We start from the raw sequence: 14831 nt of genomic DNA, 5'->3' as shown, positions 1-14831 counted from the left end.
AAGCCTTATTATTGTTCTCTGTCCTATGAAATAACCTTCAAATCCTAACCCTCAAAAAAAAAAAAAAAAAAAAAAAAAAAAAAAAAAAAAAAAAAAAGAGAATTTCAGTTTTCCCTTGTTTACAGATCACTTCTCTCTTCTCTATCCAGAATAAGCCACATATTTCACAGGTGGTCAGGTAGATGGATGAATATTTATTTGATCTTCAATATTTTCACTGTCTGAAAAAACTATCGGAAAAATTAACACGATTTAATTTTCATAATTTTATGCTGAAAAAGAATTACAATATAAAATCTACTGTTTCAACTAAGCAGCAGAAAATACACCACCTAAGGAGTAATTGTTAATTTTGCAAACGAAGAAGTGCTACAGTGGCATCTTTAGTACTTCCGTATAATTTTATGGGAGAGGAAGTAAAAATCTACAAGGCAACAAGGCACAGGCAGAATTGATGCCTGTTGTTATTGCAGGGAAAAATAAAGAGTTAGGGTGACAGCAATTTAGAATGTATAACTTAAAATTTCTTATGCTATTTTATTAAAATCTTATAAGCAAGAAGAACAAGCAGAAAAGCAAATAAGGAAATTGGATAATGATTAAATGATCTTAACAGCCAGTGGTGAATTGCCTGCTTTAATTAATTCCTTTCTTAAAGTACTATTATTTTTTCTTTGATCTTTGTAATTGTATTACAGAGTGTTCCTTGGTTAGACCAGATTCCACGTGGAAAGGCTTTTATTTCTCACTTTTTCAGTTGTTGCATTACACAATTTGGAAGCAGCTCTCCTTTACACTGAACACTTCTGAACGCTCCACTGTACTCCATTGAAATGCTATTGGAAAAGTCACGTAAAACTTTAAAAACTGTGACCATTTCCTGGGGAGTCTGTTCAGTGCTTCTTGCCCTCTGTGGGGAGCAGATTTTCCTGAAATCCAGCCCAATCATCCCCTGGAACAGCTCTGTAGTCTCATTTTTGCTCGTTCAGTACCAGAGCTCTGCCCCAGCCATGGGTGAATCTTTGTCCTGAGAAGCTCCATAACTCCCTGTGAAAAATGCAGAGTGCTACAGCTGGGAATTTAAAGAGGATGCTGAGGAGGGTCATGCATTAGGATGACAAACTGGAAGTGCTCAAATTATCTACCTTACTAAAAAAAAAAAAAAGTGATGAGCTAATTTGATTGCATCCTGAAAATACCTAAAAGAGAAACCTGCTCTCCAATTTAAGAGATAAAAATACATCAAGATCAAAGGACTGGAAGCTTGTGCCAGACAAATATAGACTACAAATAAAATGACTTTTTCTCCCCCAAGCAATGAGAATAATTAACTGCCGGAGCAATTTATTACAGGTTGTGGGAACATCAATGAAAGTTTTAAAACTCAAATGATCATATTAAATGAATATGAATTTATCTGGAAAATACACTGGCCTAGTTCAGTCAAAATCAGATTAAATGGCTCCTGTAGTCAGCTATAGGATTGGAATCTGCTAAAAGACATCCATACTTCCTCTGCTCAGGGAAGTATTTCCAGCAGTGGCAGGACAAAATGACATTTTCTGATCATCTTCAGAACAGGTTTTTCTAAACACATTGTGTTGAAGGGGATTTATATTTGATATAATGGAAAATATTGGTACCAAAATGCTACAGAAATATCAATCTTAAGCAAATGTCTTGGTTATGATAACACAGAAATCTGTTTTCCATCTTCTCTGGAAAACCTGTAGGAACAACAGGGATCTGCAAGTTCTCTGACCCCCTAGTCATTAATTTCAAATGGGTTACACCCCTTTTTAGCAGCTAATGTTAGAATATTGATTGTGTGGAAACGTAATGAGCTGTTGCCTTTGAATTATTCCAGTCCACTAATGGAAATAATGCTAATTATAAGCAAAATGTGGATCATAACATGATAACTCAGGGGAAGAAGGAGCAGAGCTGAGGGTGGTTTGCAGCAAGGAGTGCCAGAAGTGAATTAAAGGACACACTTGAAGATCTAAGGGATATTTAAAATATTAAAACTTCTAATCCGTTAGGGGTGAGAGTTAGACACACACCTTTGAACCACACAAACACTCACTATTACTGCCTGATTTTCCAAACTGAAGGCATAATGAGACTCTCCCAGCCATTTCAAAGAAAGAATAAATTTCCAAAAGAACCAGTGCCGTTTATCTCTTTCCTTGGCTTGTTAGGAATTTCAGAATGAATAATTAATATATTATGGGTGGGTTTTTTTAGAAAAAGAAAGTCTTTCATGGCACTCGACTCAGCTGTTGGTCCTGTGCCCTCAGGTGGAAAGGGATTACAAGTATCAACTTCCTTGAGCCTGCTGTAATAACAGACATGGAAAGAGTTGCTAAAAAAGCCAATTCTTGAGATGCTGAATGGGGGATTTCACCTATGGGAGTAAAGATTAAATCAGATCTGTCACTTGAAGAGTGTGTTTGATGGAGAAAGCCAGTCTAATGCATATTTCAGCTTGTAACTATGACAACTCTCTAATACAGATAAGAGCTGTGTGTTGCATTAACATTTAAAGTGTAAATGAATAAGTTATACTTCTTTTCAGGAGAAAATATTTGCTCTCTAATCATAAGATTTTAATAGCCAGACTTTCATATTTCCACTTCACACAAGTGACAGACAGAAAGAGATTTCTTAATTTTGCAGCCGCTCTGTGTGGAGATGGGGTTCACCAGGACAAAGTGAACTTCTAAATTAGAAGTTTTTTAGGAAGTTATCATTGTCCTTGTCATTACTCATGCCCAAGTAAAAATAAATACCAGTGTTCCTTTCACCTATAGCTCCAGCAACGCTGGAGTTATTTAAATTACATTTAAATTACATACTGCAATACTGAGGTTCAGCATCCACATGCATTTGGGTATCTTAAAAATAAATCTTCACCTGAGAATGCCCAAACCCCAAACCTGGCAGATTTCTATCAACCCTTTAATCATTTTTATATCTTCCCCCCAACAGATTCAGAATCCACGGCTGTTACAGCACTTCTGCATTATTAATCTGGATCCTGCATTAAACAGAATGCAAAATTCTGTTCAAGAGGAGAAGTTAAACCAGCTGGCAAGTGCATAATGAGAAGTCTAAGAACTTCAAGGAAATATTCTTGGATCTCCTTATATAAGAAGAGTATGATGTTGAACAGCAGCTGTGCAAAATGTAAATTTGGCTTAATCCTTCTGGGCTGGTTATGGACTCAATTTAGGCCTTTTCTTATTAAGAATAAGCAGTGAATACGATGTTTAAAAAGACATAAATAACAACAATAATAATATAGTTGGGCAAAGAATGAATTAGTACTTTTTCCCACTGGGAACAGGCAAAGGCTGCAGCACAGAATTTCCAAAATACTTACCACAGTTTGGTGGTTGACCTGGATCACCTCATCACCAGCATGGATTTTCTTACACTGGTCAGCAGGAGACTGAGGACAAGAGAGAAAAATTTTACTTTAAGGAGGAGGTGGAGGGAAAGGGCAGGAATTACAACAATGAATGCTAAAGGAGGCAAGGAAGCTGTGCTAAAGAAGTCTTATTGCTGTCAAATAATGATAACTGGTCATATTCACAAGGAACAATTTTTTTTCGGATAAAATTTGATGAAGTAATCTAGAATTCTATTTGCCTTTCCAATCTAGAATTCCAACTGCCATTTTTGGCCAGTTTAGCTGCTCCATTTGGTTTAGCTGAGCATTCACAACCTCGTTGGGAATCCTCTGGGTGAATTCACATCACATGGAATTAAATCTGTTGCAACACACTCTGTGACAGGGCTGGAGCAGCCACGTGTGGGACAGAAATCAGGGCTCAGTCCTCTACAGAGCAGTGTTACTGCTGAGGGGAACAGAAGATGCTCTACACACACAGGGCATTTACACCTTCAACCACAGCTCCAGCACCTCTAAGACAGACAGATTCAGCACTCTAAATGAACCATTTGAACACAGAATGTGATAATTTGCAAATGGATGCAAGGGACTTGTTCTTCAGGAGATTTTATGTACGTACACTATTCACATAATTTAGTGATCTTGGAGCTGAAAAGCTCCCTTGTCCTAAATATAGCTTTTTCTGAGCACACTTAAATGGATTAAAACCCATTGAGGAGCCACTCAAACATGGCCAGCTACTATTTTACAAATAATTTTTAGATGCTTTGATGAAATCTTAAATCTGTGAGAGAAATCAGAGACATTCAGGATTAGACAGCTGAGAATTCAAGGCAAATTCTTTGTACTGTGCACTGGCTTAGGAGAGTGTTCTACTGACACACAGCACACCAACCCGGCACTCAGGAGAAAACCATGAAGAATTAAAGAGCTGAGACATCACCTTGGAAAATAAATCCCAGTGGAAGCTGGCTGTTCAGCCAGGAGACTTAGACAAGGTGGGAAGTTTACTCAACTCATGAAACAGAGGGTCAGAGAGAGGAGGGGACTGACTGTCCCTTCTCAAACAGTGCTGAAACTTTCAAAGCAAAAGAATCCTCCAGAAACAGTTCAAGTTCCCTGCCAAGCAAACAGACTCCCAGGAAAAGCACAAAAGGAGCCACTTGCAGGCAGTGGAGTGGCCTGGCTCTAATCCTGCTGAAGAGCTGCACAGAGAAACAGCTGCTACCGAAATGTAGCTGAGTTCCTGGATATCTCCTGGAGCCAGCCTAAAACATGAATTGTTAAACACAATAAACACACGAGCCACGTGTCAAATGCAAAGGAAGAAAGGATTTATCTGAACTGAAAGTGATGTGTAGAAGTTCATGGTCATGACCTCACTGCAGGCAAGAGCTGCTCAGCTGCACTGTCTTCAACCCCAAATCCCACTCCTTCCTTTTGTGAATGGGGATTGAAAACACGAGGTAAACAAATAAAAGGAACAAAGAGAAGAGGAGGCAATGTACAAGAAAGACCCAAATTGCCACGGACAAGGAAATGGCTGCAATTATTTCTGAGTTAAATGCCAGAGAGACTCATCTCTGAGGGGCCAAGTGGCTCCCCAGGGTCAGCCCCTGCTGCCTTGGTCTAAGAGCAGGAAATGGCATTTACTAATTTTTGTATATAATTTTTAGTAATTTATTGCCCAGTCAGCCAAAAAGGCAAACAGCCACTGCTGGTCACTGGTGATTCCCAGTGGGATTGGGTTATCCCAAGCACAGCTTTGACCTTTTTTGCCCACTGCTGTTTTTCCATTCCCAGCCTTTCTCTGCCCAACACCAGCCTCATCCCAGCCCCTCACCTGCCTGATCTCTAACAGGGCTTTGGGCACTCCAGAGCTAAACCCTGGGCAGAGCGGTCAGACCTCCCCTCCTGCCCCTGAGTCCTTCTGCACCACAAAAAATCAGGATTTTACCCCCACACTTCATGTGGATGCTGTGAAGAACCACCTGGCTCCAGAGCCACTTTTTCCTTTTCACAGGAATTCTCCTTTGCGGAATTTTGGCAGCCCAGGAGCAAACATGGAGCAGAAATGTTCCTGGAATTCATGTGACTGTAACAAACTCTTTGGCTTTGAATGGGGCACGAGAGGTAAGCAGGAAACTGCAGTAAACACGACCATTCATAATGTTTAACTTCAGCTGATGTTATTGGGGAAAACGAAGGCCTGGCTCTTTCTCTTTTTAGCTGCTTTCCTGACTTGGATGAGGCTGAGCTAATTAAACACTGGCTCTGAGGTCAATTATGCCTTCAAAAGGAATGAAAAATCAATTTGCTGAAACGCCAGAAGTTAAAGGTCTTTGAAGCTGGTTTATCTGCACGTGTGATTACACTTTTAGCAAAATCAAAAAAGCAACTTCTTCTGGTGGTGTCATAGCAAAAAGTTTTGATAGTCAAAATAAAAAAATTAAAATTCTAGTGGATAGCAATTTAGTAACCCTTCCTGTGAATTTCAATTGTAAATATATCAATATTTCCCCTACAAACTGCATTATATTTCTGAAATTAATTAGAATTACAGTAAAAAAGTGGATTAATTACAGCATGAGTAATTCAATCTATGAACATAATCTCTCCAACATAATCAAGATGGATCAGTCATAATTTTCAGGACCCAAGACACACATATAGTTATTTTTAGACTTCTAAACGCTGCCAATGGTGACAATATAAACAAACAAACTTCAACTTTGATTTGCATTAGAATTGTCTTCCCAAATTGTGACATACAAATCATCTGGCTTTCCATGGGTTTGCATTGACAAAACCCAAATAAATACTACTCAATGCATCTAAATCAATTAAAATTTCCCACATGGAGCTCACCCATATGGGCCAGCAGAGCACTGGCACTTGCCAGCCAGGATTTACATCTCACAGAGATCATTTTATGTTCCTTGGGTGTCAGCAATCCATAATTTCAGTATCAGCTGTATGAAATCTCAACTTGCCACTTGCCCAGCTCTGAGCTCTGGGCAGACCCAGCCTGAATGGGAGCAGTGGGACCAAAAAGACAAGATGAAAACCAGAAGGGTTGTGTTATAAAGTCTGTCACAGTAATTAGATGGCAGCAGTTGAAGTCAATTCAATGTTTTCAAATTTGTAATTACAAACTGCATGTAAGGAACAAGGAGGATGTTCAGAAACTCTGCTGCTCCTCCTGTCACACTCTTTAGTGTCCCTGGGATGTCTCACACAGATCTTTGAGCTGCAAAGCTCTCTGTGATTTTGGTTCAGTTTTTTTTTTTTTTAATTCCTCTGGGGCTACAATGGAAATCATAATTGATCTTTTCTGTATATTTACTACAAATGACAGAAAACATAAAATATCATGTACTGAATATAAAGGAAACCACTCGTGGCAGAGAGAAAATGGGTGAATGTTATTAGAAATCAGGATGTTGAGGAATCACTGAGGGCAGAGGTTTGAGAATTTCCTTTATTATAGTGTTAGTTATTAATAATTTCAACACAGCTGCTTTTCTATGTCTATTTTCAAGAGTTCTAAGTCTTTACAAAAGTAATATGATACACATACATAAAAAAGGAAAAAAGATAATAAAAAGTGTCTTGGTTCAAAGCAAGCTTACATATTAAAAAATGCACTGCAGATACACAGAAAATAATTGTAAGAATGATTAAAGTATTTTAAAATAAAGAATCTTACATTTTCTGTTGTTCCTGTGATTACATGTAGTCCATCATATGTTGATTTGATATACATTCCCTGGAAAAAAAAGAGCAAAAAGGGAAATCAATATTTGCAGGAAACAAATACAGGACATTTGCATGATAATTAAAATAATAGATTTGGTCTAAGGACCATAACATTTGAACACATTGGAAGGAACAAAATAACATTTGTGGTCAAATAACATTTGCAAATCTAAGTTTAAAAAATCTCTATCAAGACCACTATAAACAGCAGAGTTTCCTTACTTAATGCTTTTTTTGTTGTTCTAAAGTTTGTGAACAGAGTTCAACACTGAGCATCAGCAAAAAACTTGTGCCCATTCGGTATTTGAAATATTCAACATGACCTTTTTTTATTACAAATGACATAAAAGAAGTATTGAAATTGAAAGCATGATCAGGAGTAGTTTTTAAACTTAAATGCCCCATTTTCAGAGAGTTCCTCATTCAGCAAAAACTAAGCCAGAGCCTAATTCAGAAAAGACAGGAGCCAGTGCTCATATTGCTAATTTATGGGGGGAAATGAGTTTAGTGAACTAACTGGAGCTTTGTAATTAGTCCATCAAGAATTCTGCTTCAAGGAGGGACTGACAAGATGGAGAGAGACAACCAGAGCAGAGATCTGTGGAGCTGAACACACTCAGAGCCCCAAATGTCAGGGAGGCTCAGTGGCTCGTGTGTTTCCCTCTCAGGAGCCAGGTCAGAGCTCCCCATCTCTGCACACAGCACGGTTATCCATCACATTTTGAAATCTAATTAATCTAATTGGTACATTGCGCTGCTGGTTTATTATTCTTCCAATAGTTCTGCATCACCTTGTGCTGTCGGCCCCAAAGTTTAGAGCCCCCAGCAATAACTGAGAACATTTTGTTCAGGGAAAGCAATTTCCAGATTCCTGAATGCTGATGGAGATCTTCAGGTAAGGTGGAGCACACAACCACCCCCTCCCAACCCCTCGAGAAAAACACAAAACTTAAATGTCCTGTGAAGTTAAGGTGACATTGTTCTCCACAAGTACCTAAACTGGAAGGTTAAGAAGGGATGGAGCCAAACTCTTCCTGACAGTGGGAGGATGAAAAGCAGGAGACAAACTGGAACTCTGGCAAGGAATTATTTTTCAGTTTTGCCATCAGGAAAATAAAACACTGGATCAGGCTGGCAAAGCTGTGGTATCTGACTTGGAGATGATCAAATTGTGGCTGAACGAGGCCCTGAGTAACCTCCTCTAGCTGGGTCTGTTTGGATTTTTCATGACAATATGTGATTTCTTCCTTAATGTAAACTAATTCCATTTCAGCAAGTTTTAAATTTATTGAAATCTTAAAAATAAAAATTGTCCAAACCTGATTGCTGGCTGGTCACTTAACTCCTTTGCGTAGGAAACTCTGCTTTAGATTTTACTCCCCATCTCACTTGTTCTCTTAAATTAGTCTGTTTTATAAACTACTTTGTTTGTAAAAACCAAAGACACAAATTAAGTCTTGCCATTCTTGAAATCATCTTCATAAAATGGGATTAGTTGGAAGAAGGAAGCTGCTGGTGAACCTTTCAGAATTTCCTTCTTTAGAGCTGTTTAATTTTATCAGTGTTTGCTGTTCTGTTGTCTCTGTTGTCTCCCTTCAGCAGCTAAAGAGACAAAGTTCTCCTTGCCAACTCAAAGAAACAAACAGGAGCACTGGATCCTGGAAAACTGAAGGTTCCCATGGACAATGGGATGGTGAATCTCCATTAAAAATCTGGAGCAGAAATTTTGCCCATCTAGTGTGAGTTACGCTGAATTTCCACAGTGAACTTTTCACAAGAACATTACACAACATTCCTGCTGTTTTAGCACTTGGTGAACTTCAGGAACACATTTCCAGCCACGCTTTTATATCAAATTTAATATCACAGTCCTAACATCCCACTTGCTTTGACGAGATTCATTCCCTGCTCAGAAAACCCAACAGATTAAAATCTTTAAGGCCTCAAGAGGACAGAGTGATAAACTTTTCACTAAATTCTACCACTTATTTCTTCCTAAAGTTCTTAGACTCTTGTTAATCTCTGTATATTTTTGGAAAAAATCAAATTATAATTCTATCTCTTAACAGATGCCATCAGAGAGACATAAAACCTGACTAATCACACAGAATTACCCTACATTTTGCTATCTGCTCTTTCATCCTAGTTATTAAAATTGAAGAATATATTAAAAAAATAAACAATTTCAGTGAATGACTCATAGCCTTCAAAATATCCTACAGAGAGCTTTCATCCTTGTTTTCCCAAAAGAAAATAATGAGCTTGTTTCTTGTTGACCATTACAGGAGCAGAGCATCCCCTTGACATATCTCTTACCTGAAAAGCTGGAAACATTATTTTATGCAAAAAAAAAAAAAAAAAAAAAAAAAAAAAAAAAAGTTCTTATATTGATTTCTTTTTTACTTCATGTGGTTCAGCTCAGGCAGTGATATCCAGAGAGCTGTTTGGTCATCTAAGAGTGAGCAGGTGCATTCACAGATTTGGCCAAAGTGGCAGAGACCCTTCTGGAGTGGCACCTACATCTGACATGTGCACAGTGGGTCCTGCTTGGCAGGGTTCTCCTACCTCTTTCCTTCCAGTTACCATTGCTGCCCTCTCCCCCCAGCTCTTTCTCCACTTCCTTCTGCTCTGCAAACTCAGGAACGTCCATTTCTGTCCTACCAGGCTTTTCCTACCGTGTCCTTCCCTATCAGAACTTACTCTGCTCTGTCCATCCCAGTGACTCAGTTCTCAATCTTCCTTCTGGTCTTCTGGTTCCCTTACTGCTCTGTTTCCTGCCCTTAGAAGCAAAACAGCACTGGAGCCCTTTTTCAAAATTATTACTTTTTTTTTTTTTTTTTTTTTTTTTCTTTTTTTTTTTTTTTTTTTTTTTTTTTTTTTCCCCTTGTTTTCAAGAGTGGGGTTTTAGTCTCTCTGGTTTATTCTTGAATGTCAACAATGATCTCAGAGAAAAGAATAACAAGCTGTACCCATTATCTCGAGATAAGGCAAGAGTCAAGGATTCTCAGCCTGTGAAGATGGCTCAGACTGGCCAACATTTAGAAACAAATAGTTGCTCTTTAATAACCAATGTGTCAGACATAAACTCTGAAGAATGACACTGACCTATGTTAGAGAACAAGGAAATGTTTCTCAGCCATCAAATCAAGAAGGCTGGTTGTTTCTGAGTAACTCTGCCACTGTCCCCAAGAGACAAAGTGAATTAAAGGTTTTTAATTAAAATCTGACCTTTGAAAACATGTGGGAAGGCATCAGCCATTTAAAATCCCATTTTGAAGAGACTTTTCCCCAGAAAGCAGCATATCCAGTTGTCAGGGGAATTTCCTTGAAAATTTTCTTGCAGAATCATCTGGTTAATTAACCAGGATATAATGACAGCAGTGTGTTTTTAAGTGTCAACAATTATTCCTGCGCAGGGAAGCAGTGAGAGCAAAGATACAGATTTGTAAAGCCACAAATGACCAGGGGACTCCTACACCCCTCGATCTTTTGCCCCATAAAAAATGTCTCTTTAATCTTATTTCAACTGTCAAAGTTACACAGATGCATTTAAACAAATGCCATGCTAGTGCTTTGAGGAGGTGACAGAGTTTTTTGTTTAAATTTCAGACCATTAAAAAGTCCCCCTCAATTTTTTTTCTGCCTTACATGTTGCAGTCATTTTTCCAAATCTAAACACCTCTACTTTCCTTCCTGCAAGACAACTTCGACTGTTCAAAATACTTAACTTATTTTATTCTTCTTTATAAGCAGATTTGGTTTTGTTTTGTCTTTTAGGCTATGAGAACCTTCATATGTCAAGCATGATGGAAATTTGTCAAGTTTCTGTAAGCCTTTAAAAATAATTCTAAATGATTAGATGAACAGCCTGACAGTTTTAGGCCAGGCATATTCCCACAAAAAAAGCTTCCTTCACGTTCTACCTTTTCCTCTTGCCCTCCTTGAAACTTCTTTCTTGTGAAAATGGGAAAGATTGCCTTCCATCACCTTAAATTACAAATGCCACAGAAAGAGAAGCACTATTTGAAAAGGTGCTGGGGCACTGGATAGATGATAATAATCCTTCACAAGGGAGATTCTCTTCATCTGACAGCTTGGCTGTTTGTTCAGCTTTTTTGTTTCTCCAACATTACACAGCTGGTTTCATAAAAAAATTTATGCCCACAATCTTTGCTTTCCTTAAGTTCTTAGAATGAAACAGGAAAAGTTCCCTCTGAAGAAAAATTAAGAAGACTCTGGATATTAGCAGTGTACATCTTAATTAAAGTGTGTCAGATTACACTGTTTCTATCAGCAGGGGGAATGTCAGACAACAGAGAGAAAAAGAATTAAAAAAAGTGAAAGGAAGAGGGATAAAAGTCCTCCTTTATTCCAGAAGGAAAGAAGAAAACATTCCACAGACATCAGAAGATACCCAAACAATAAAACCCTAAATGCCTCCCTGTGTAGAATCTCCTGCTTAAGAGGAATGATTAATCTCATCAAATAAGATTAAAGCTGCATGTTACACAGAAGTATCTCTGGATGGATGAGCTGGACATCAAGTTCAGAAGATTAAAAAAAAAAAGGTTTCTTCTGAAATAATACTGGCTGTAATAATCTCTCACTATGGACAGTCCCCAGTCATCCTTGAGCAGGAGGGGGGGAAAAAACCAAAGCCCTGAACATCAAAAACCATTCTACGATCCCATTCTGTATCTCTATATCCAACATCTCCAATAAAATGCTGCCTGTTTTCGTGGCAGCAAAACTGCTTCAAAGCTGGCTCTGGGCATAGAAGGAGGTAAATCATAGCAAGGTTCTCCCAGCCTTTCATCAACCTTCATCCCCAAGGATTTAGCAGCAAGCTCAGGAGCTGCCAACAGCAGCCCAAACTCTTGGCTCAAGGGCTTATTGTGGATCCATCAAGCCAAAAAAATTTAAAGTGGGGAGGCAATTTTCTTAAATCACGAAGTTATTTTATTCTATTTGATTTCCTAAAAATATATGTGTGCATGTTTGGCCAGAGCTAATGGTGATTCTCACAATTTAATACTTTTTTAGTGCAAGAATTTATTTAAAGTTTGTCAAATTGATTGCTTGAAACAAACCTTTGCCTTCCAGACATCTTGTTCATCCTGATTATGCTGTGCACTTCAGATATTAATGGTATTACCATACCCAGTACTACAGTTCAGGAGAAAAAGTGGTTTACAATCCTTAAAGTTACTTCAAAATGAAATAGAACATACATGGAGGGTTTTTCAGTATTTGCCACTGAAAAATCAGAGAATAGGGAAAAGGAGGAACCAGTTTGACCAGTGAAGCTGGGGAGGGAATGGAAAAAGAGAGGAAAAAGCCCAATGTATTTCTGGAGACCAGCAAATGCCTGCAGAGATCAGGATGCAAACAGAGTCCCCAGGACTTGGAACGGAACCCAAACCGTGTGTTCCCAATACAAATTCCTTTGTCCAGCAAACTGCCAGGAAACCACAGCACAGAGAGTGTCCTGGGAAGGCTGGAGATAAAACCATGTTTTAATAAAGCTGAATGCAAAAGAAGGTATTTTAGACAGGAAAAAAAAATAAATAGGGTGACTATAAAGCTCATAAAACACAGATGGAAAGTTAGAAACTGCTAGAACTCAAGATGTGCATTCCAAAGACTTGGAGTCCCTTTGTGAAAATGCCTTATGATCCAGAATTTATTTACACAATTAAACACACAGACACTGCCCTGCAGGAGCTCTGACTCCGTGCAGCAACTGTGTGGATTTGGACCTGGAAATTAATTCCGTTTATGTGTGAGCTTATGCAATGTCAATAGGATTCCTTGGGTCATTTGGGGAAGAAATTAGAAGGCATGTAATAAAAATTTTGCAAGTGGAGTTTTTAAAATTTGGGAAGACTCATAATTTAGTCAGCTGAGTATCATTCCAGATAACTGAATTCTTTCATAAGTCTGAGTGATTTACAACACACTTTGCCCCAAAGGCAAATAACTGTGTTTGTTTTTTAGGTGCCAACCCTGGATGAACCCTGTTTTCAGTAGCACTGAAAATCAGAGCTACACTTAAACCCAAGAGAGCCTGTGTGTTAAATTTATGCTATAAAGGTAACAAATGTTCTGAAAAATTGTACAGTAAGCTGCTCTTGAAAACCACATTTTTGGTGATTTTGACACCAACTGCTGTGCATTAACTTCCTACCTCTAAAACTAAAATTACAGTATCCTTTTCACAAGTGTGTTGTGAGGATGAATTAATTAGTGTCTGTGAAGCACTCAGTAAGGCCATATAAAAAATAAATAAAACAACTCACGATGAAATTAGTAACTCCAGGGAGTGCAGAGCTTAGCTGAAGTGTGGTAAATCAGGCCTCAACCCCTACACTGAATGATAAGGATAAAAATGGAACTCTGAATACTTTCCATTCACTGAATAGTGCTCATTTTTCTCTTGAATGGAGCAGATATCCTGTGGAAAAAAATCTGCTATACAATCATGAGAAACCCATTTGTAATTCATTACTCTGTTCTATATTTGATTCTGATTAATGTTTTCTTTTCCTTTTCACATGGTTTTTCTTTTATTCCCATTTATAGTCCTTTTTCATATTTTCTTCTAAACAGAACACAGTGTCAGCAAAATTGATTACAAGGAACTTTCCAACCTAACACGTTAGAGCGCCTTCACAATTAGGCACAGAAAACTCACTCATTCACTGTGATTTCACTTCATCTAAGGGGAAAAAAAAAAGGGGGGGAGAAAAAGGAGAAATTGCCAGGCAATTTTGATTGCAGTATTTGTCTCATGTCCTCTGTCAGCAGTGCCCAGTCCCTGCTCTTTTGTTGGCTCTTAACTCATGGGCACATTGTAGATGGAGAACCACACAGGGGTTCCTCCAGCCCGAGTCCATCCAGACAGGAGCATTCCAGAACAGGTCCTGGCTGCCTCAGGTTCTACCAGGGAAAAAGGGGAATGTGAACCACACAAAAGGGCCCAACATCTCAGCCAACAGCTCTCACCGTGGTCACTCCAGAGCTGAAATCCATCACTCCAAAACTTTATCAGCAGTTCCTGCCAGGAGCTCCTGACAGACACCTGCCTCAGCCTCCACACCAGGAAATCTCAGTTCCACACAGAAAATGCTAGTTTTGGGGTAGATTCCCCTCCTGCCCTCCACCAGTCTACCCCCTGTCCTGGATCCAGAGCCATCACTACATGGGAAGCATCAGCCACACCAAGCCCTGCTTATTGTGCTCCATCATCTCTGAGGAAAATGCATCTCTGTGTTCAGCTTTTCTGCAGCACTGATAACGAACTTTACCCTAATTAGACCAGCCGAAATACATCCCATTTCTGTGCATAAAGGAAAGCCATGCAGAGTGCTGGCCTGCAGGGTGTAGTAATCCTAATGCAAGTCAAAAGCACTGGGACATTCACAGCGTATCTCATGCAAATGTACTGACCTGTATTTCCTGGGTACCCTGCTCTAACCCAGAAATCAGACCTGGAGGGAAAACTGGGCCATAAAGGGAACATGTTTGGCCATAAGGATGCAGCAGCACAGCAAGGAAATTGTATCTGTGCTCAGGATTACACACTGGGCTGAGCATCTGCGACGCCACGGAATTAAAATTAAATGTGGTTTGTGCTGTGGTAATGTTCTTTGTT

At 38.9% G+C, this 14831-nt stretch overlaps 1 protein-coding gene across 1 annotated transcript in view; it reads right to left on the bottom strand.

Annotated features, from left to right (window-relative positions):
- Window positions 1–14831, bottom strand: part of LOC310922701 (connector enhancer of kinase suppressor of ras 2-like) — a gene marked incomplete at both ends in the record, with an annotated part of 168642 nt that overhangs the window by 56491 nt on the left and 97320 nt on the right. The window contains 2 exons of the mRNA XM_083883433.1: window positions 3386–3454; window positions 7128–7187. Coding sequence (XP_083739559.1) covers window positions 3386–3454; window positions 7128–7187 — 129 coding nt within the window. The remainder of the gene's footprint in view (window positions 1–3385; window positions 3455–7127; window positions 7188–14831) is intronic.

Source organism: Zosterops lateralis, assembly GCF_965231275.1.
Source record: "Zosterops lateralis genome assembly, chromosome: Z".
NCBI classification, from domain to species: Eukaryota; Metazoa; Chordata; class Aves; order Passeriformes; family Zosteropidae; genus Zosterops; species Zosterops lateralis.
This window is presented reverse-complemented; position numbering and strand designations above follow the sequence as displayed.